At 35.8% G+C, this 22369-nt stretch overlaps 1 protein-coding gene and 1 long non-coding RNA gene across 3 annotated transcripts in view; one reads left to right on the plus strand and one right to left on the minus strand.

Annotated features, from left to right (window-relative positions):
- C6 (complement C6) overlaps positions 1-11989 on the minus strand; it is a 60989-nt gene extending 49000 nt beyond the window's left edge. Inside the window, exons 1-5 of one of the 2 annotated variants that reach the window (XM_045566600.1) lie at positions 11818-11989; positions 8211-8373; positions 6648-6804; positions 4829-4973; positions 234-375 (exon numbers count right to left, since the gene is read on the minus strand). In XM_045566600.1, the coding sequence (XP_045422556.1) occupies positions 234-375; positions 4829-4973; positions 6648-6804; positions 8211-8353 (587 nt within the window). In that variant the 5' untranslated portion in view covers positions 8354-8373; positions 11818-11989. Of the gene's footprint in view, positions 1-233; positions 376-4828; positions 4974-6647; positions 6805-8097; positions 8136-8210; positions 8374-11817 lie in introns of those variants that run through there. The other variant, XM_045566601.1, reaches the window with a different exon arrangement.
- A 5633-nt stretch (positions 11990-17622) lies between these two features.
- Positions 17623-22369, plus strand: part of LOC123648660 — a 64752-nt gene continuing 60005 nt past the window's right edge. Inside the window, exon 1 of the long non-coding RNA XR_006738695.1 lies at positions 17623-17687. This is a non-coding gene — a long non-coding RNA (uncharacterized LOC123648660). The remainder of the gene's footprint in view (positions 17688-22369) is intronic.

A 22369-nucleotide genomic window follows, 5' to 3' on the forward strand; every position in this document is an offset into this window, starting at 1 on the left:
CTGCCTAACATAAACTAAATGTGAAAGTGCCAGCTTTTATTCCTTAGGAGTGAGGATAGTAGCCACATGCTGCCTAAAGATGGTAGCCAAGTATCAGAGACAGGGGTGGTGGGAGTAGTAAGAAGTTAATGAGGAAGATGGACAATGACATGTCTTGTTGCTTGATTACTGCTTCTAACTCATTAGTTCTGAGATACCTTTTCTCCCCAAAATGATAAAAAGATGTTACATACCCAGCGCCCATCAGCTGTACACTAGGGATGGGATTATAATGCCGGGAGCACACTGGCTTTGGACTTCCACAACCCCTTTCATCTGAATTGTCTCCGCAGTCATTTTCTCCGTTGCATTCTAACTTTCTGGCAATGCAGCGGCCTAGTCAAAGAAAAACAAACAACAACATTGCAACTAGTTACCATTTTAGGAAGTACTTATTAATTTAAAACACAAATGGTTTAAATTTCAAGGGAAAGTTGAGGGCAAGTTTTCATTATTTTGGATGAAGGTGTAAGAACATATGGAAATGCGGTGATAAACTGATATTTTTCACTTGTGTTTTAAGATTACAAGAGTCACCATAGAATTATTTAGTTGTCATTGGGCTGATGGTCTTTAACAAGAGAAATAATTCTAGATTGCATTCCCATTACAGTGGTCTTGCTCTTAGAGATCATGTTCTGTAGAAGAAAATTAACAGTAGAGGTTCAGAATTTTGTTTCAATCTAGGATAAAAGACTTAAAGTCACTGTTCTTTACTTACAAAAAAACCCTGTAATTTTACACACACGTACACACAGCTGCACGCACACATCTAGAGATGCACATGATAGCATGTCTGAATCTCTAAAATTTTATGTTGAGTGAGAGAAGCCAAACACAGAAGAATCATATCATGTGATTCCTTGATATGATGTTAAAGAATAAGGAGGAGGAATTAACTAGAAAGAAGGAAGGAACTTCTTGGGTTTATGAGAGTTTTCTATATCTTGATTGAGGGTTGTTTACATAGTTGTATAATTTGTGAAAACAAATTGCATACTTAGGATCTGTGTATTTTGTTATATATATTATTTTACTATACATAATTACTATATATTTTCTTAAATATATTCACTATATATTTTACTATGTATAATTACTGTAGATAATTGATTTACTGCATACAATTTACTATATCTAATTACTTTTTGGACAACTTAAGTGCCTACCACAGTATTAGGTAGCAAATTGAGTAAGTGAATTTAGAAAACGGTACAAGCCTCATATACTATAATAATTCTCTTCCCTTTTTGACTTACTGAATTTCATAAGGATCCTTGGAATCAGTGTGTGACTATGTACCACAGACACTGAAATGCCGTATGTGTCATGAGAGATTTCCCCTCTCCTGCTCCTCACCTTCTTGTCTGTATTCAGGGATGCTGGCATCTGTGCCATTATGTACAGGTCCAACTGACAATAACTGAATGTTTTACTCAGATTATCTGGTTGACTATTTTACGTTGTGATCAGCATCTTACTACAATTATATATGATTGTTTTAACTAAAATGCTCGGTGAAATTGGGTATTCTGTTGAATTAAAATTTTTTATTAGTAAAGGATTCTCCTTAAAGCACTTAGTTTCAACTCTTTTAGTTAATAATCTTCACTTAGAAGGTAGAGAGTAATGAAAATAATTGCCTTTCTTTGATAATTCAAGAACTTGTATTGTGTCTGGACTGCTATTATAAAGAATTATAAGTATGAATGCCATAATCATACAAGACTGAAAATATAGGTGGAATTGAATTTCTGTCAATTCCGAGATATAAGCTGAAAGATGCTCTATTTTTAAACAGTGCATCTCTAGGTTTTGTTTGCTTCTTTTCTTTTCTTTTCTTTTCTTTTCTTTTCTTTTCTTTTCTTTTCTTTTCTTTTCTTTTTTTTTTCCTTAGGGCAGAACAGAATGGGCATTTTAGTTTGAAACACAGAGAAGTTTTCAATTCAAAAAAATGAACTTATACATATTATAATTTTTAAAAGCTTTGAATCTAGCACTGATGAATTTAAGCAAAAGTAAATTTTTATATTGTCACATTAAAAATCACATTTTATGAGCAAGAGATAAAGGTACCTATGCAGAGTACAGTTCTCATTAGCCTAGCTTAGTGAGCAAAGTACTGGATATGTGAGAATACACGAAATTTTATCCGTTTGGTACTTGGAGAGATATCAGAGAGGGCTTCCTAGCAAGAGCAAGGATGAAGGGAAGAGGATACAGCTTCAGTGATGTTTAGCAATACATGACGGGTGACGTAGGCCTGACAGGATGTGGCTGAGAATGATTCCAGGCCATAAAAACTCAATGGAATAGGAAGCACAACGGGAGAGATATTGTAAGCCATAAATATATTCTACACCAAAGAAAGAATGTGAAAATGAAGGGCAGTTTGAATATTACAGGATTTGCAGAAGTAAGCACGCTTTAGCCAGCACAGACATATTAACATATACACTTATATGTAGAACTTTGCGTTCATCTAGAAATTGCATGTATTTTTCCTATGCACTCAAAGTGATTTGTGTTATTGCAATGACATATTTTTATAACCAGCTGAAACTGTTCTAGTCTCTTACGCTTTAAAATTAGGATTTTGAAAGAGGAGTTGGCACAATGCATGGGAGTTAGCCTCATAGGTAATTCTCAAAAATCCAAGTATAACTTAAAATAATACATTTAATCTTGGGGACTCTTGGGAGACTGGACAATAGTCATAGGGAGGAAAGGGAAGAAGAGGTGAATCTGTTTAGAATAGATAGTGCTGTTAATTGAGGGCTAAACATCATCTTGAGTCAGACAATCACCCATACAACCTCTTATCCTCACTGAGAGTGGCATTAGTGGTTGTTTTTAGGAGAGCACAGTAGTATATCATCTTCCATGGAATATTTAACAACAAAAAGTCCATGGCATCACCCAATCAGAATGGATGCCCACTGCATCTGTGCCAGGGATTTACCAATCAGTGGCTGTATCATGGGAAGATTTAGGGATTCTGGGTTCTGGGAAGCAGGGCAAAGGTTACTTAGGGTGCTCAGGGCAGCAGCTATTTACCAACTGTTACAGACAGATTTTAATAATTCAGTATTTTTAAAAATTGATGGCTATGAACATAACTGCTAATGAACTGGAGATCAGCTGTGCTTACACTGCTAATGTTTCTAAAACCATTCATTATAAATTGGTGACCCATGGAAGCATCTTGAGTCTTCTCAACCTTGTATTTTGAGCCTAAACACAGCTTTTTTGTAGTTTTCCTCTACTGAATAAAGGAGTCTCTCCTGGTTATTTGTTACAAAAACCATCTTTCAAGCTTCAAACGGTTGTACTTCAGTTATAAATCTTGATTTTAATATTCTGGATATAATGCTCAGGTCTGTATTGCCCTCAGCCATTGCCATCAAGATTTTGTTCATATTCCCTCTTTTGACAATTTGTGACATGACATAAATATATAGACACAATATATATCTCCCTACCCACATCCCACACTCATATCTCAGATTTGGGGTATGGGGGGCACAGAGGGAAACCTCTGTCACCAGCCTTCCTGTGTGACATTCAGAAAAAGGTGGCAGAGCTGAAGGCAGAAAGCAAGAAGCAGTCTTAGGTCAATTTTCTATGGAATGTGAAATATGCTATCTAGTTATAAATACTTTACTTTTTAGTATACCCCCAAGTACACAGAAATGATATGGATTTTATTTATGTGAAATTTAATTTTATTTGTAATTTCCAGTTGACTATTTAGAGAGGTCAGTGAACTATGGTCCAAGGGCTAAAACTAACCTGGCACCTGTTTTTATAAATAAAATTTTATTAAAACTCATCCGTGCTCATTGTTTGTATACAGTCAAGGGCAGCTTTGGTGCTACAACAGAGTTAAGTGGTTGCAAGGTAGACTGCATGGCCTGCAGAAGTTAAAGTATTTGCCATCTGGGTGTTTACTGAAAACCTTGCAGAAATCTGAGGCAGACTATTCAAAACGGTGAGCACTGAAGAGCTGTTAGTTAACAAGAGAATACAAATGATTGAGTAATATACTCAATATTTGATTTATAATATAATGAAATCAAAAACCAGATTTTGTGCATCTGAGTATTGGACTTGAAGGTAATGTTGCTGTCATTTAAATCACTTTTGAACTAGTCTTTTGGAATTAACTTTGGAGCCCATCAAAAAATTTGCCACATCATCTATATTCATCCCCCTCACATAATATCTTCATATTCTTGTCTTAATAAATTATGTTGAAAATCTTTTTTAATGTTACTTCTTTTTGATTATCCTGATTATAGATTTGTGCACAGTAATAGCTAATTTCAAAAAATATCTGCCTACTCAGTTGGGCATGGTGGCATGTGCCTGTAGTCCCAGTTACTTGGGAGGCCGAGCCAGGAGGACTGCTTGAGCCCAGGAGTTCAAGAATTCCAGCCTGGGCAACATAGAGAGATCCCTGTCTCTTAAAAAACAACAAAAACAAAACAAAAAAACTGCCTACTCTTTTTTTCGTCCTCCTCCTGCTCTCTCTGTTTCCTGCCATATAACAGTGTAGAGACCTGGATATCACTATTTCATGAGAAAATGAATCAGATAAGTTGCCAAGATAATATAACTTAGAGGCTGTAATTTCACTTCTAAATATTTGGCAGCACAACACTCCATATTTCCCCATGTTTAAAATGTGGGACTTTTCTATCATAGATTTTACTGGTAGTCAATTGGAATAACTTCGATTTAGTCAAGTTATTTTTAGTACAGACAACGTTTTACAAAAGTACATTACCACTGTCACAGCGGAATTTATTCCTGCAGTCAGTCTCTTCAATTTTGCAGAGCTTAGATGGAATGCATGGTTGAAAGGTCACCAGGGGCTCAGTACATGGCTGTCCCCCAAACTGACTGGGGCGCAAAACAGATCTAACCTTAGTCTGGAAGGAAACAAGAGAAAAACAAGTAACTCTGAGGCAGGGTCAAGGTCAAAATATTTCTAAGAAAATTGGGCTTCTCAAACACAGCGGTTATTTTTTTTAAGGTAGTGTTTCCTAAATTTTACTAACAATTCTTCCAATTCTGTTATTGGGTATCCTTAGGGAAGTTATCACCTCTCTCAGCCTCAGTTTCCCAACCTGTAAAATGAGGAAGTGGGGCAAAAAGTTTTCTAGGCTTCTTCTAACTCTGAAACCAAATGGTTTTAAATTCTTATAAATCAAAATCAAATGCACAAATGTTTACTGAGAGTCTCCTGAGTGCAGTAAATTCTTCTAGGCAATAACAATAGCCCTTCTCTATCTCAAAGATAGTGTGAAACAATAAATGTGAAGGAATTTTGAGATTGTTTTGCATAAGGGAGTCACCATGGAAACGAAGGGTGACATAGTCTTGACACTTTAAAAGATTTGAAATGGTGAGTAGTAAAAAGGAGAGTCAGGTAAGATTAAAAATATGACAAGAGTCAGGGAAGAACAGAAATATGACAAGACTAAAAATTACTGACTTTGATGTCAGAAAAATTCAAGTTCAAAACGTAGCTACTTTATTAATTAATGGTGTATTCTTGGGAAAACTACTTAATCCATAGTGAGCTATAACTTCCTCATCTGGAAAATGGGTAGAAAAACACAATATGACAGGAAGTTTGAATAACATGAGACATTTAAGGGGCTTAGAACAGTTCCTTTTGGAGAGTGACTGCTCCACAGATGAGTTTCTTTTTCTTCCCTGATGTGTAAATGTTCAGCAGACCCCTGACTGTGGTTCACATGGGCCAATGCCCTTACAGGAATTAGTGTGAGGTCGGTAAATACTGCAACTGGGAACAACAAACAAATCGAGGGACTTTCCCGTGGGGAGAGGAAATTTCAAAGAAGGTCAAGGAGCCAAGCTTTTGATTCATTTCCCTCATTTCTGTCTGGTTTTAAACTTTGGACTAAAATCCCCATTTTTTAGTATAGGCTGAGTGTCCCTAATCTAAAATTTTGAAATCTTGAAACGCTCCAAAATCTGAAACTTTCTGAGCACCAATGTGATGCCATGAGTGAAAAATTCTACAATAAATACTTAATATAAACTTTGTTTCATGCAAAAAATTATTAAAAATATTGTATAAAATTACCTTCAGGCTATGTATGTATAAGGTACATGTGAAACATAAATGAATTTTGTGTTTAGACTTGGGTCCCATTCCCAAGATATCTCATTATGTATATGCAAATATTCCAAAAATCCAAAAGAGTCTAAAATCCAAAACACTTCTGGTCCCAAGCATTTGGATAAAGGATACTCAACCTGCACCTGCTTTTTTTGCCTTCAGAATTCTCAGAGGGCACAAGCAGTGGAATTCAGAACTGGTTAAGGACAACACCAATACTGAGGGCAGAATTTCCATTTGGTGTTCATAAGACAGTAAAACATGTAAAATAAATCCCACCCCCCACCCCCGCCTCAAAAAAAATTGCTAAATGGAATTTTCCCTCAGTGGAAGCTGGGAGAGTTTATTTTCAGAAATCGAAGAAATTCAGCATTTCTGTGTTGTCGAGCCTGTCAGGGAATCAGAGAGCTCTATCATGATTCAGATTTCCCGGAAATGCCTATGCTTCACCTACCTGTTTTTCAAGGCAAGGGTCACAGTCTGACCATGGGCCGTAATCTCCCAGGAGGCAGTTGATAGGACATGTTTGCCAGTTACATTCTCTGGTCTCCTGCTTGGTGCAAATCTGGTCACAAAAGTTTTCCTGGTAGTACTTATCTTCTACTATTTGTCTGTAACAGTGGGGAAAAGGCTGCCTGGAATGAATGTATTCACTGTGGCCCCAGACCCAGAAAAAAATATCAATGAGCATTAACCACAGTGAATAAAAAAGAAAGAAAGTTTTCATGGAAAACCAAGCAGGTTGGCATACAAATATGCAGTGCGTATCATTTAATGGAATTCAGGACATACTTTGTGGGGCCCAGGGCAAAATAAAAATGGAGGACCCATTGTTCAAAAACTAAAAATTTCAGGGTGGCAATGGCAGATCATTAAGCCAAGCATGAAGCCCTTCTAAGTGTGGGGGCCTGTGTGACTGCACAGGTTGTACCATGAAGCCAGCCCTGATGGGTTGGTCTCCTAAAGGGACTGGAAGGTAAAGAAAGAAAGAAAAAAAGGAAAGAAAGTTCCTGCCGATTGCTTAAAAGATGGCAACTCAGTGTGATAAGTACAACAACTGAAATAAGGCCAAAGATTCAAAGAGAAAGTGACATGAGAGAGAGTTCTTGAAAAATTTATGTGAGTTCTTAAGGTATCAAAGGGAAGGGGATTTGGTGGGAATGACATGTGCAGAGATTCACGGTGGAAGAGAGCATGTTCAGGGGATTCTCCAGAGAGGAGCTCCTGTAACCAGCTGGGGATATTGCTTTACCTGGTAGGTAGCCGAGAGCTACTGAGGACTCTTGAGTAGAGGAGTACTATAAACAAATCTGTTTTCACATGCTTAGTAGATAGTTTATTGGGGAAGTCAAATGGTGATTTTAATGAGATTCACACTACATATGTAAAAATGGGTTTATAAAATAAGTCTCTAAAAAGTGCTGTAATAGTTAAAACACACTAAACATATGCTTTTCTGCCCTAAGTCATAGGGGCATCTCCATGGTCTGAAACTTCTAGTACACTTAAAGAAACCATGAGGGATGCGTAGACTGAATTAGTGAAAAGACTGAATTATTAAATGCTATCAAGTAAACACAGTTTTGGTGCCATTTTGTATGTGCCAACAATCAAGCTAATAGCTAGCAGTGCTGCTCAATTGAGGTCCTGTTAGACTCAGTTTAATGAGTAGAAAATTCTCTGTAATTAATTCGCTAACTGTAGGAAAGCAGAGTTATATGCTGATTGAAAAAAAGCTTGAGTAGTGATTCTAAGTAAGTTAAATAGCCCACTGAAAGTGTTGCACAGATTCTTAATTCAATTTCTTGGAAACCCCTTGTTTTTATAGAGAGAACAAAAGTAGACTTCCTTTTATCTTCATGTGGAAAATACCTCAAATTCCATCTAAATTTATGAGTTCTTACTTTGAGATGTTTGTTTTTCCCATTGCTTAGTGTGTCACTTCTGATATTGCTGATTCCATCCTTGAGGTCTCCCAGGGAACAAAGGAAAGCTTTTATACATAGCTCACACCCACCTCTGTCTGCTCTGGGTTCCAGAATTGCAGGTTTTTGAGCAGCTGGACCACTGAGTCCATGGGTATTGATCACAGAAGCAGGCTTGGCCCTTGTCAGTCAGAGCACTCAACAGGAAGAAATACAGGATGGAGTGTCTGGTCATGCCTTGAGAGCCACCAAGCCCTAAAACAAAATGATGTAATATATATCAAATGCTTGTTGAGGATAAAACTTTACAAGTCATCCTGAGTCATAGAATCAAATGTGATTTTAGAAAACATCTGCATTTCTCTGTCTTCCTTAAGTCAATACCTACAAATTCACATGCTCATGAGTACAAATCCTATTTTTAAAGATTTTTTTTAGGGTGGAGATTACCATAGTTACAACCCCAGTACTAGTAAGTTTCTTTGAACTGTTAGTGGTAGGCTAAAAGACTTTATTCCAAAAAGTATTTGAGACTTATATAATATACTTCTCAAAACAGCTGCTCATTTTTTTGTGTGGGCAGTACCCTCAGGTACATTTCAGTTTTTCATACTTTTATGAGACTGGGGAAGAAGTTTGGGCCATTCCTCTGGAAGCTCTATTTCATTTCCTGGCATCCTGGAAACCTGCTAAACAAAGAGTTCACTGTCCAACTGCCTCTACATATAGAGTTAGAAGTTAGAGCTGGAATGGATATTTGAAACCTCCAGGTCAAACTCCTTCATTTTATGGAGATGAAAATTAGGCTCAAGGAGGTACAATAGAATTGAGTCTGCTTCACAAGTGAGAGCTCACGACTCCCTTGAATGAGGTGCATCCTTTCACTGAATTGCTTTTTTTTCTTGTCTTTTTTTTTTTTTTTTGAGACACAGTCTCGCTTTGTCCCCCCGGCTAGTGTGCAGTGGCATGATCACAGCTCACTGCTACCTCAAACTCACGGACTCAAGAGATCCATCCTCCTGCCTCAGCCTCCCGAATAGCTGGGACTACAGGCATGAGCCATTATGCCAGGTTAATTTTTATATTTTTTGTAGAGATAGGGTCTCACTCTTGCTCAAGCTGGTCTAGAGCTCCTGGCCTCAAGCGATCCTCCCACCTTGGCCTCCCAGAGTGCTAGGATTAGAGGTGTGAGCCATGGTGCCTGGTCCCCTATACTGAATTGCTAACAACATTATTTACTGGATTACTGAAACATTAAGATGCTTGGAGCTCTACCACCCAGGCTGTAAGAGGGTGGACAGCAAAATTCTTGACCAGTGGTTCCCACCTGTATGCTGTGGAGCCTTGAGGATCTATCTGTAAGTTATTTGCAAAACCATCTCTGCCCCCTAATATTGCCAGTTTGATCTTACTATCACTAACAAAATATTCAACATGATTAACATATGTGTGTATACATAGACAATGATGTTATATTTAATATAGTAACTTTTATTTTAGAAAGTAAAATGCCATTCACCTAACTTTGTGTCTCAGTTCATTGCCTATAAAAGTAATAGTTTTACCGTACCCTTAAGGTTTTTGTTAGGATTCATTAGGAAGGTTCATGTGAAATGCTTAGAACAATCCTTAGCATAGAATCGTCATTCAATACATATTAGCTTTTCAAATTAGAAATAATTTTTAAGAGTGTTACAAATTTAATAGTAGATGTTGGTCATAAATTTTTTTCAAAATTAGGGGTCTGACTTGGGGGGATAGGGATTGGGAGAGGGGATGGGGGTATAACTACATGATGAGTGCAATGCGCACTATCTGGGGAATGGACACGCTTGAAGTTCTGACTTGGGATGGGCAGGACATGGGCAGTGTATGTGGCCTGAACTTTTGTACCCCTCATGATGATAAGCTGAAATAAAAAAAAAATAAAAAAAAATGTTTTGATATTAAATAAAGCTATTCATGTTCAAAATGTTTAGAAATACGGCTTTAGTTGTTTTGCCTCTTACAAATAAAATCATATTCCTGATTACTAGATTTGAAATTGCAATTTCCCCCTAGTGTTTTCTATCTTCTTTCGCTGCTTCATTTTTCTCTGTTATGCTTCCCTTCCTAATGTATCCATAATTATTTAAGTTTAAGAAGACTGAGAGCAAGCATAGTGTGTATTCAATAAATATTTGTTGAATTGATTAGGTCTAGGACACATTTGAAAAATGTGTTTTAATAAGATTTGAATAATATGATCTGAGTCCATACTTACAGATACTTCTGTATAATATTTTTAAAATTTCTGCTGGATTATGGCTATTTCATAGACTTTAGAATTGAACTCATCTGTCCGACCATCATCCATTTTTTTAGCAAGAGTGTCACATATAGTTTATCTCTAGTTTGTTTTAATAGTGGATTCAAATAAACTAGATCTCTTGAGCTTCAAATTCATTTTTAACATGTTTATTATTTTTTTGTTTAGTTCACCTCATTTATTTGGTAACATTTATTATGCCTCGAAAAATATAAAAATGTATGTAGAAAACTAAGAGGGCTTATAATGTAATCACCAGAAAACCTTGGCTGATATTAAAAATACAAATAATATATGCCTATATTTGAAGATTTTTAAACAGATAGAAAAATATAAGACCTGGTTCTTGTCTACCTGTTTCCAGAAGCTCTCCCCATGTATAATCACTGTTTTCTCTTTTTTATATGTATCCAATAAAGGGAAAATTCTTTTATACATCATCTTACACATATACATGTATGCATATTATTTAAATATATACACAAAAAAGAGAATATACAATACTATTTTGTGCTTTGCTTTTTTCAATTCATAATAAATATGCTTTAAAGATCTTTCCATATCAATAGATGCATGCATGTCTACTTCATTCTATTTAATGGCTGCATAGTTTATATCATATGGATGTACTGTATTAGATTTAACCATTATCCTAATTATGACTATTTAGTACACACACTGCAGTATCTTTGCAATTATGTCTTGGCATACTTTTGTAGTATATCCATGGGGCCACTGGGTATATTCCTAGTGAGAGAATGGCTTAGTCAAATGATATGTAAATTTAAATTTTTGGTAGATATTGCCAAATTGCCCTATTGAAATATGGCTTTCTCTAGTGTCTCAGAGGGTAAGTTTCTGATTTTTATGTGGTAAAGTTTATGTTTCTTAGTTGTGATGAAAGGATACTTCAGTAAAAATAAAATGGGGTTCATCATTTTATAAATCTTGTTTCAAGCCAAAAGCTTGAGATTAGATATAAAAATTGTTTCTCCTATATGCTCAGAAATTAGAGTATTTCTAAGCATTAAATCAGTAGGTTTTTTGAACTCTTCTACAAGCGCAGAGAGATATGCTGGAATAAAAGCAACCAAATCCATTGACATATGGCTGAATATGTCCTTCAATTTAAAATGGAATCGACACGCATTTGGTTATCCATTGTTTGCTGCTAGGCATTGTGTGAGACACAAATCAATATAAGCTATTATCACTGTATGGGAGGGTAGACAGAAATTGAAGACACTACACATGCTTTTTGTCCAAGCTTTTTTATCCAACTCACAGATAACCTGCTACAGACCTAGACTATTTCAATCATAAAAATAAGAGGCTCCTTTAAAAATTACTCCACTTGCCTGTTGATTTTAGTTTCCTGGTAAGTAACTCACCTTTTCTGATTTTCCTCAGCAACACAGAACCACAGCACACGGGGACAAGAGCAGCCAGATAGAATTTGGGTTGTGATCAGACACAATGGTGTGAGTCCTAAAGATCTGATCCAAGTTCCAGATTGGTGGTTTTTCACTGGCTTCAGAGCCCTTGGAAGCTGAGGCTCCTAAATAACATGAAGCTTCTCTGTCAACCACTGGACAGATTAGAGAGACAAATCCCCACCCTCCCCCACCCTCCCCCACACTGCCAAAATTGGGATCTTCTCATACAGGGACATTTTCAGCAAGAAAATCTAAACATGTATCTTTGTTGCTGTTTACTTTTTTTCTTTTTTTAAATTAGATATTGGAAGAGAGATATTTTCTAAAAATCTCTCAATTGCAGACAAAATGAATTCTTAAAGCATCTTGTGAAATCAACAAGTAAATGATAGGGAGAAGTTAAATTGTAAGAGATTAGTTCTCAATTCTCGGCAGGCCCTATCCGCTTTAACTTCCATAGGCTTGAAAAGTATAGGTGGATTTTATTGCAGTTATCGTCAAAAACTGCAAGACCAGAACCCTTATGAATGTTCTGATCTCTTCTTTGTTTTTAACTGTTCTGAGGTAATTTGGAAAGTGATATCTAAATTAAGATGGTAACGTCAACATGTATTTGATGAGGTACTAATGAAAGAGCTAATGGTATCTTCTCCTTTTATAATATTTTGTTAGGAAGAAAATTGTTTATGTAAAAACAATAATTTTCATTCAAAGAGATAATCATTTCTCTGAATTTTTTTGTTATGATTCCCAGCATATAATATCATATGATTCTTTATTAATTTCTAACATCTCTAGACATTTAAAATGTCTAGAGTTATCTAAAATTACTTGTAGGCATTTTACCCATTACCATACAATTTTCATACAAACATGGAACAAAACAATGTTCAGTGAATAGAGGAAGACAGTTGGGAGAAATCTTCCACTTTAGTGCCATGGTAGAAGGGCAACAATTCTGCAGTTTTCTCATAATTGCCCTCCCTTCCCAAACTTTCTAAAAACCAATGGTCCCATCAAACCATTGATGGTGGCTTTGTGAGCATTTAGAAAATTCTAGTTAATAGGAAGTCCATTTTATTTTAACCTGTCACCTTTCGATGTGCTTTACTCACATGAGCGATTTGTCCACAAGGCAGTTCAGCACATCTTACCGGACAGATCTCAGAGGATACTCTAGTTTACCTCCAACTGTAGGTTCTTCCTTTTCATCTCCTTGTAAATTTCCTGAATCTCTTATTTCTTAATTGTTTTTTCTTCTGTACATGCCCAGAGGCCTAAGAAATGATACTTACCATTGCCAAGGTAGGCGGGGGAGTCCACGCACATGACTGACCTTGGCTAAAGGGTATGTTTGCTTCACTTTCAACTGTAGTTTAACTCATAGAGAAATTTTATCTCAAATGTCCTCTGGAAAGACATTTGTTTGAAAAAGATGAACCTCTGGTTCTTTTGAGATTTAAAACCACAAAGTGGTTATTTCTTATTTTAAAAGAAAGACAAAGAAATGGCTATAGGCTGAGTTATGTATTTTCATGCATGAAAGGGTAAGTCTGTTGGAAACATAATCTATGCTTTTGAAATATTAAGATTGAAAATGAAATCATTATGTCACTCACCTTTAAACAGAGTTTGTGGTGTTCAGGGACTTAATCTGCAAATTACTGAAAAATAATAGGTGTGCTCAGTGAGGAGGGTTTATATACTAATCCAAACAAACTTTCTTTCCCTATTGCTAGCTAACCCAAGGTAATGTCGCCATCTCCCAGAGACCTAGCAACACCTAGAGTGTTGTCAAAATAAACATTCTGTGGAAATGTGAACTTGGCAAATGATTACGCCAATTAGCAGTAGCCCTGAAACTCTAAGCAAGAGATATTACACAGGGTCCTGAATTTTCAGTGATTTTTCCCATCCGAGGGCTACTGCATTGTAATAGCTATTGCTACTGCAGGGAAATCTCTGTTCCATTTTTAAAAACCCTCTAGATTAATAGCTTAAAATTGTTTTTCCCCTTAGGATTGTGTTCATTTAATTAAAATATATATAGATTCTTATCTTTTCTGATTTTAGAATATTTATTAAGAAATATTTAGAAAATGTTACTTATAGACAATATGATTGTGTATGTAGAAAATTCTAAAGACTCTATAGACAAATATTAGAATTAATAAATTAATTTAAAAAGATTGCTGGATATAAGCTGATTATAGAAAAAGTGTTCCTATATGTCAGTAAAACCAAATAAAAATTTGATTTGGAAAAGTTTAAATAGCAATGGTCAAATGGAGTCTTTATAACTAATGACAATTGTGCTTCTGGAAGGGGTCATAATATAGCTTGAGATTGACTAATATGGATATCATAATAAGGTGAAGAAGAAAAAATATTGCAATAAAAAAGAGAAAACTGGGCTGGGCGCGGTGGCTCACACCTGTAATCCTAGCACTCTGGGAGGCGGAGGCGGGTAGATCGCTCGAGGTCAGGAGTTCGAGACCAGCCTGAGCAAGAGTGAGACCCCGTCTCTACTAAAAATAGAAAGAAATTATCTGGCCAACTAAAAATATATATACAAAAAATTAGCTGGGCATGGTGGCACATGCCTGTAGTCCCAGCTACTCGGGAGGCTGAGGCAGGAGGATCGCTTAAGCCCAGGAGTTTGAGGTTGCTGTGAGCTAGGCTGACGCCACGGCACTCACTCTAGCCCAGGCAACAGAGTGAGACTCTGTCTCAAAAAAAAAAAAAAAAAAAGAGAAAACTGTAGGAATTGAGAATGTGGAGACATATTCTAGTCTTGATTCTGCACTAAGCAGCTATGTGATCTTCAATAAATCACTTTACTTCATTGAAATTCTGTTTCCTCATTTGTAAAATAAGTGTTTTTCAATTTTTTTTCAAAGTTATGGAAAAATGTCTTTTAAAAATATTCATTATACATTCAATATGGAAAATAGCTAAAACAATTATTCCTCAGACAACTTACATTTTTTCCACATGGTAGGAAATTATGATCTCAGCTGGTCTAAAGATTCTTTGAAGCACAGCTGGAAAGCCACCACCCAAAGGCAACATACTTTAACATGCAGGGTAGTAACTTTCCTAAGGCCAGAGTAAGTCAGAATTGGAATTTAGATCATCTGATTTACAGTCTTTTTTCCTTTCCTGTATACTATATTGAGATTGTAAAGGTTGAAAGTTGAGGCTAAGAGGAAAGTAGAATGGTGTGATGGTGTGCTGCAGACCAGTGTTGAAGATACTTTGGGGCTGGTATAGCAACTCACCCTTGAGTAGTGAGAAGATAAATAAAAGAAGAAATCCTTGGTAACTGGGCAAGAAAATATATAATTTAAGTGTGTACACTTCTTTCTTTAGTTGGTCTTTCAGGAACTGAAATAAAATACATTTTTCTTGGGTCAAGATGTCTGAAGCCAAAGGCAAATTCTAGAAGTCATAACTTAGAGAGAAGCAAAGTCAGGAGCCATAGGGTAGGCTTAAGGAGGGCTTTTAGGTAATGTGGGCTATAAGGACAAAAGAGAAATAAGAAGATTGTATGTCATGACACTGGAAAAACACAGGTGGAGAGAGTTAAAGGTGGTATGGGGGAATCCTTGAGATGAAGTACAAATGTCTGTGATCCAAACACTAGAATTGACTTGGGATCAACTAAGAATGTAACATCTTTTCAACACCTTGGGTCCTCATGGATGGTTAAGTGATATATTACATTTATGAGTCTTTTTCTAGAGCAGGGATTGGTAAATTAGCCAGTGAGTCAAATCTAGCCTGCAGCCTGTTTTTGTAAATAACATTTTACTGGAATAAAGTCACACAATTGGTCATTGTTTATGGTTGCTTTTGCACTACAACAGTAGACTTAAGTAGTTGCAGCAAGACTGTGTAGCCTGAAAGGCCTAAAATATTTACTATCTGGCCCTTTACAGAAACAGTTGCAACCTAGAGGGAGAGAATTCTGGTCTGATAAATACAACACAGTGTACAGTTGGCTTTGGAAAGTAGTAGTCTTAATTGGAACTGATGAGTGGGTGATTGTCTCTGAGCTAGGAATCAATTATCTGTGTACAATGTGCTCTGGTCTGCCTGCCTTTGGGCATGCAAAGAATATAGGTGCTCTCTAAACAATATTTGGATATGTGTTATGCTGCTGAGAAACAAAGTTTGCTATGAAGTTTACTGGGGCTGAGCTGTTTCCCCAACTGTAAGCCTTCCAAAGTGTGGGCTGGTGACATGGAATAACTTTTCACACAAAATCCCCTATTTTCATAAAGTAGAAAGTTTCTAGTGACTGACCAGTAGAAAAAAACCTATAATTGTAAAGAAACAGAAGGGTGTAGGAGGAAATTAGAGCCAGGGCATAGAAAGTTAAGATGGAACAATTATCATTTTTCCAGAAGAATATGTATTCTGTTACAAACATTATTCCTCTTTTAATGATGATAGATTCACAGCTAAATGGTATTTTCTGCCAAGAAAATAACCCCAAATATAAGGTAATGAACAGTGGAAGCTGCTATCTGATGGCTTTTTCACATGCTAAGTATTTACATGCCAACTTATCATTACAGCAAAAATACTATAATTTCTCATTAGAGCCAAGGCTAATGACCCCATTTATTTCACAAACTGTTCAGAGTGTACTTTGTCAGTCAGTATGTGAGTAGATAAAATGAAATGGCTAATTGAACTATTTCACTTGGGCAATCATAGATCAAAACTCTCAAATACGGAGGAAATAGAAGTTGCTTTGAACCTCGGGCTACCACAATCTTTTTCTCTTTTCCTTTACCACTAAAATTATTAGAAGAACAGTCTAAACTAACTGCATTTAATGTCTTACCATCTACTCATTCACTTTCTCATAACGTGCAGGGGAAAATCCTGGCTTTTTCCAATGTGGAAAAATTTGTTATTCTGTGTGTATTTGTTTTTGCTTGGAAAATGTTACAAAACTCAGGGCACTAGAATCATTTTACCTGAGATTTTGGCAATAAATATATTTCCCACATGCTTGGTCTTTTAAGTTCTGGCTGACAAAGTAGCCATTTAATCAATAGAGTGAGAAAATAGAGATTTAGTCAGGAGCCCAATTGAGCTAGGACTGAGAGAAAGAGCTGGAAGAAGCTGAAACACTCAATAGTCTGTGGTTTCTCCAATTTTATAAATGATTATTAATGACTAATGAATGAATCACCCATCTCCTCTGTACCATTTGTGAAAACAGAAGAGCAGAAAATCCTCTGCCTTGAGATTGCTGTACGAAGGTGATTCCATTTGTTAAAGATGCCAAGGGAACACAATTACTCATGTTCACTAATTACTCGCTAAATCAGATCAGCTTTATTACCATGAGAGTCTAAGAAAGTTGTGAGGAGCCAAGAATGCCATGGTGATAAAGTATGGAGGCACATTTGCAATTGTAAATTATTCAGAACTCAAGACAGAAAATTTATTGGTACTTGTTGCTATAATAAATCCTCACTAATGGAACCCTATTAATTTGGAGTTTGAGATGATTTGGAATCTTGGCTAAGATTTATCCTTCTATTCAACATGAAGATGAGGTTTGAAAATCAAGTTAGTTGTCAAGCAATGAGGATATTTTTGAAAGTCCAGGTTCTCTGTTGCAATTCTTGTTTAATAAATGATAAATGGCATATTGCCTTTTTTTTTTTTTTTTTTACACAGAAAAAGAGGAGAATACAGGGGCAAGTCTTTTCACACAGGAAGCAGAAGTGATAAAACACTGAGACCACTGGAGAGAAGAGGAGGAAAAGAGACAAAGAGTTCAAGGAAGTGATAAGCCAGAGGTGAGACATGAACAGTGATATGCACTGCTAAATGATTAAGAGTTGTAGCATTTATTAATTTTTATGGTATAATATTTCACATCATGAATAATTTCTAACTACCAACTTGATGTCCTTGAATGGAGGATTGGAAAGATAAAATACATACAAATAACATGAAGGGCATAGATATTAGTATTTTATTAGTAAAATACCAGTAAAATTAGTAAAAATGTATTAAAATTATTAGGGTATAATGAATTGGAGTATTTATCACCTTTGTTTTTAATATACTTAATTTAAAAGTAAGTTTATATAATTTAATTTAAAATATCTATATTTAACAGCAGGCTGACAATAGTCTTAAAAATCTATCAACTTAAAAGTAAATTTTTATTGATATATAATATTTGTACATACTTAAGGGGTAAATGTGAATTTTTTCACATGTGTAATCAAGGTAGGGTATTTAGGATATCCATCATCTTGAGCATTTATTCTTTCTATGTGTTGAGAACAATTCACTCATATCTTCTAGATATTTTGAAATATACAACACATTGTTGTTAACTGTAGTGACCCTACTCTGCTATCAAACATTAGAACTTATTTCTTCTATCTAACTGTGTGTTTATACCCATTAACTAATCTCTCTTCATCCTCCCCCAGCACATATCACACCCTTGCCAGCCCCTGGTAGCTATCATTCTACTTTCTGCCTCCCTGAGATCAACATTTTTAGTTCCCACATCTGAGTGAGAACGTGCAGTATTTGTCTATTGATTGTCTGGCTTATTTCACTTGACATAGTGACCTCCAGTTCCATCACATTTCTACAAATGATATGGTTTTAGTCTTTTTTTTTTGTGACCAAACAGTATTCCATTGTGTATATATGCCACATTTTCTCTATCCATTCATCTGTCGATGGACACGTAGGTTGACTCTATATATTTGCTATTGTGAGTAGTGCTGCAATAAACATGGAGATGCATGTATTACTTTGCTGTTTCTGCAAAGCTGTAGTTAAGTTGATGGTGCTTCCTGACGAGAATTTAGAGTTGTGAAAATATATGGCATGCAGCAGTGGAAAAATATAATTGATGATTATGCCCAAAAGACAATGTGTAACTTAGGATTTTATAAGATTTTGAGTTCTCTAACTATAGATCCCCGCTTCTATGCTTAAAAGTAGCAAATATGGGCAAATCACACACAAATGGCTTTATTTTAGCACATGTTTCTAAGGTTGGTTTATGTATAAAAGTAAGTTTCTGTAATTATATGAAACATATATTATACTCTATTATAGAATAGGAAGAATAGCTTTATAATTTTATCTTTCCCTCAGCTAGTAAAATATAGTTTCTGCAGAAGTACTTCCATCTGTAGCCTCTACTTCTTAAGTTTAATTAAGATATTACTTATAGATTATACCACCAGCCTCATGATGTAGCTACCAAGTGGAGAGAATCTTGATTACTCCATTCACAACACCTTCAGAATTATTCTAATTATTGTCTGATGGATCAGAGATTATTGCTGCGTATCTTAGCTTACCGTGAAGGTTAAGAACATCCCTTTAGTAAGGAAGTTATAACACAGTCTTGGAATAGATTTTAATCAGTTGGATAGTGTTTAATCTTTATGAATTTTTGACTAAAGAACAGCTGCAATACAGAAAGCAAGATCTGTAGAGAGCGTACAGTGACTAGTTTTGTCAAGGGTTTATATAATTTCTGCTACTGTGGGTCGCAGTGACAACATCTTAGAATAATTTTACAAATGAATAGACAGGTATGGAAAGATTTTTATCACTTCAAATTTGGCAAGAAATTGTGGAAGACCCAGAGTTCAATGCACAGGTGCTCATATTTGACCCTTGGTCATCCACATCATTTTCCAAGAGAAAAAATGCTTTGAAGGGCCAACTATATATTACCTTTAAAAAAAGGTAAATATCTTAAGATGGTGCCACAGGATCCACTTTCATTATTTCACACTCTTGGTGAGAGGGAAGTTGGACTCTTTGGGTTGCAAGTAATAGAAATAATGGCTTACTTAAAGGAAATTGTATATATGGTATAAGACTGTCTCATGGAATCAATGACAGCCTTCAAGCCAAGCCTTGGGAAGGGGCTTGAATCAGGAAATAGGAAATTGTGAAGCCTGAGCACATCTCAATTTCTCTCTGCCTCCCATATGTAACCTTGTACCTGCACTGACTGGCTTTCACTGTATGTAGGCTATGAAGGAAGACAGTGTTCCACAGCTGAATTTACATACTATAGGTCTATCCAAGGTAAGAACAAATTGGCAATCCCAATTCTTAATTCCTAGGGAAGGGAATATGAGTGTCAAGCTTGGTTGGGAGGTCACTCTTGGTCCACTGCAGAGATTATATTACTGTAAAGAACCTATCTTTAGGGGTTAGCCTCTGCAAAGGGAGCAGTTCCAGGGAAGGTAAAAATCATTGTGGAAAGATGTCTCAGCATCTATGAGTGGAGATGTGTTAACAGAAAGAGGGGGACATTACATTTTCAATTTGAAAAGTTAATCTCATGAGGTTGCTGTGCTGTGAGAACCAATGCTCTGTGAAATGGGATTTGGGATTAAGAATCTTAGATTCTGCATGCCTCAGGCTGGACCGCACCATCCAGACTGCTCAGCTTCCTTCAATTCCACCTTTTCAGTAACTGAAATTAGAGGGCCCCACTGCTGAGAAAATTTTGCAGTTTGACAGAAGCTAATCTTTATATCACACAGGAATTTTGCAATCTTGGATTTAAATTCTCTGACATAAAACTTGCCTGGTTTTATGTTAAGACATCATGACTCTGGTAACATCAATAATATCATCAACTGCAGAATATTCCAAATCAGCCTTCTTTTTTTCTTGAACTTCTAACCTTTTATTGGAGAGATTAAAGGCCAACCAGCTCCTTGATGAAATGGAGCAGATTTTACAAATGGGTAAATAAACAATTTCCTCTTGGGAGGAGCCTCAGTGAGAGGTTCCAATGCCCATCTCCCACCTCCAAATTCACCTTAGCTCCTTTGATGTCTGAATGAGGCAGGCTTTCTGCCATTTAGATGAAGACTTTCATCTTTGTTACACTACAAATACTACAGAGAATATTACACTTTTGTTATTACACTTTTGTGTGAATAAAGTATTTGACAGCAGGCTTTAGGCTTCCTTACGTTTAAGGCAGAGTTACCACTGAGAAAGTAGAAGCCATCAGGATAGAACAGCCACACAGACCACTTTACCACATCTACTCACCTACCTGCACCTGTGTGCACACGCCGCCCTTCCTGCTGTTGACAGTTTTAACTGCCTCTTCTGTTTGAGGCCAACATGTGTACCGATCCCATCCCCTCTTGCTGAATTAGAAGATTCCTCTGACATATCTCCTTTCTCTTTCTCTAATCACCAAATTCTCTCTCTTTGTTGGATTGTTCTTATCTATATAGATGTATGATTTACTTAAAAAAAGAGAAATAAGCTAACAAATGTCAGCATAAAAGAGGTTAATCAAATTTAAAACTTTCTATAGGGAAATATTTTAACATAAATACTAACTCTTTTTTTCTGTAAAGCACTGTGATTCTAGTAAATTATAAAACTGAACTTTTTACGACTTTCAAAAATAAATAAAGGAAAACACCAGAGGATGGTCTTCACACACACAAAACATTAAATTGTTTTATTTTCCTTTATTACTCTATAACAACATAGCTTTGGGATCATACAAATTTTGATTTAAAATTCACATTAACATATGATAAAAGGAAAGATAAAACAAATTTGAAAGTCATTGTTATTACATTACTAGACAGATCTAAATACCCAAAGGAAATTTGTAAAGTTAATTCTTATAGACTACTTCATGCTACATGGAATGCAGAAGAAGGATTCTGATCCTTATTCAATTGTTTTTCAGGATTAAGTCTCTGCATTGTAGTAGTTTCATGGTTTTGTTTAATGATTTTATTAGCTAAAATATAAGACAAGCACAGTCAAATGAAAATAGGGAGGTTATATGTTAACATAGGAAAAGCTTCAAACCGAAAGGCAGATCAGCCCCTTTCTAATGTCAGTCTTTGGGATCCAGCCCTTTAAGTTTTTGATTGAAAAATACAAAAATGTTTTTGAAAGCTGTCAAGGAATCTATTCCTATTAAATAGGTCTTAAAGCTAGAGACCTCTTGAATGAAACTAACAATATCTATACATACACAGTGAGATCAACTAATTTGTTCTTGGGTTTCAAGTTGCCTAATAACGAACTGGAGTCTGGGTCACTATCACAGATGAGAAATTGTATTTTAAAAGCTTAAAAAGGTGAATGCAATAAATTGGTGTTACGTTCAGGGGATCTTGCTCTAATAGACTTGAAAAAAGTTATTTATTCAACTTAAAAATTATTAAATCAAACATTTGATGAAATTTGTAAAAGGCTATGAATCTAACCTTAGTTATTCTCGCTGGAAAAATAAAGAGTTTAAATGTTTAACTGACTAAGAGTGAACTAAATATATGGCTTATTTTACCTTCTGTTCGTTGTTATATGTATGGGTTTATATAGTCTGTTATGTTTTATTCCATCATCAATGTAAACACTCATGTCTGAGCTCTCAATAGTGTTAACTTTGATTTTAAATCATAATTTCCAGGTCACGTTCAATGCCATTAAAAAC

The sequence above is a fragment of the Lemur catta genome, chromosome 12, assembly GCF_020740605.2.
Source record: "Lemur catta isolate mLemCat1 chromosome 12, mLemCat1.pri, whole genome shotgun sequence".
Taxonomy (NCBI): Eukaryota; Metazoa; Chordata; class Mammalia; order Primates; family Lemuridae; genus Lemur; species Lemur catta.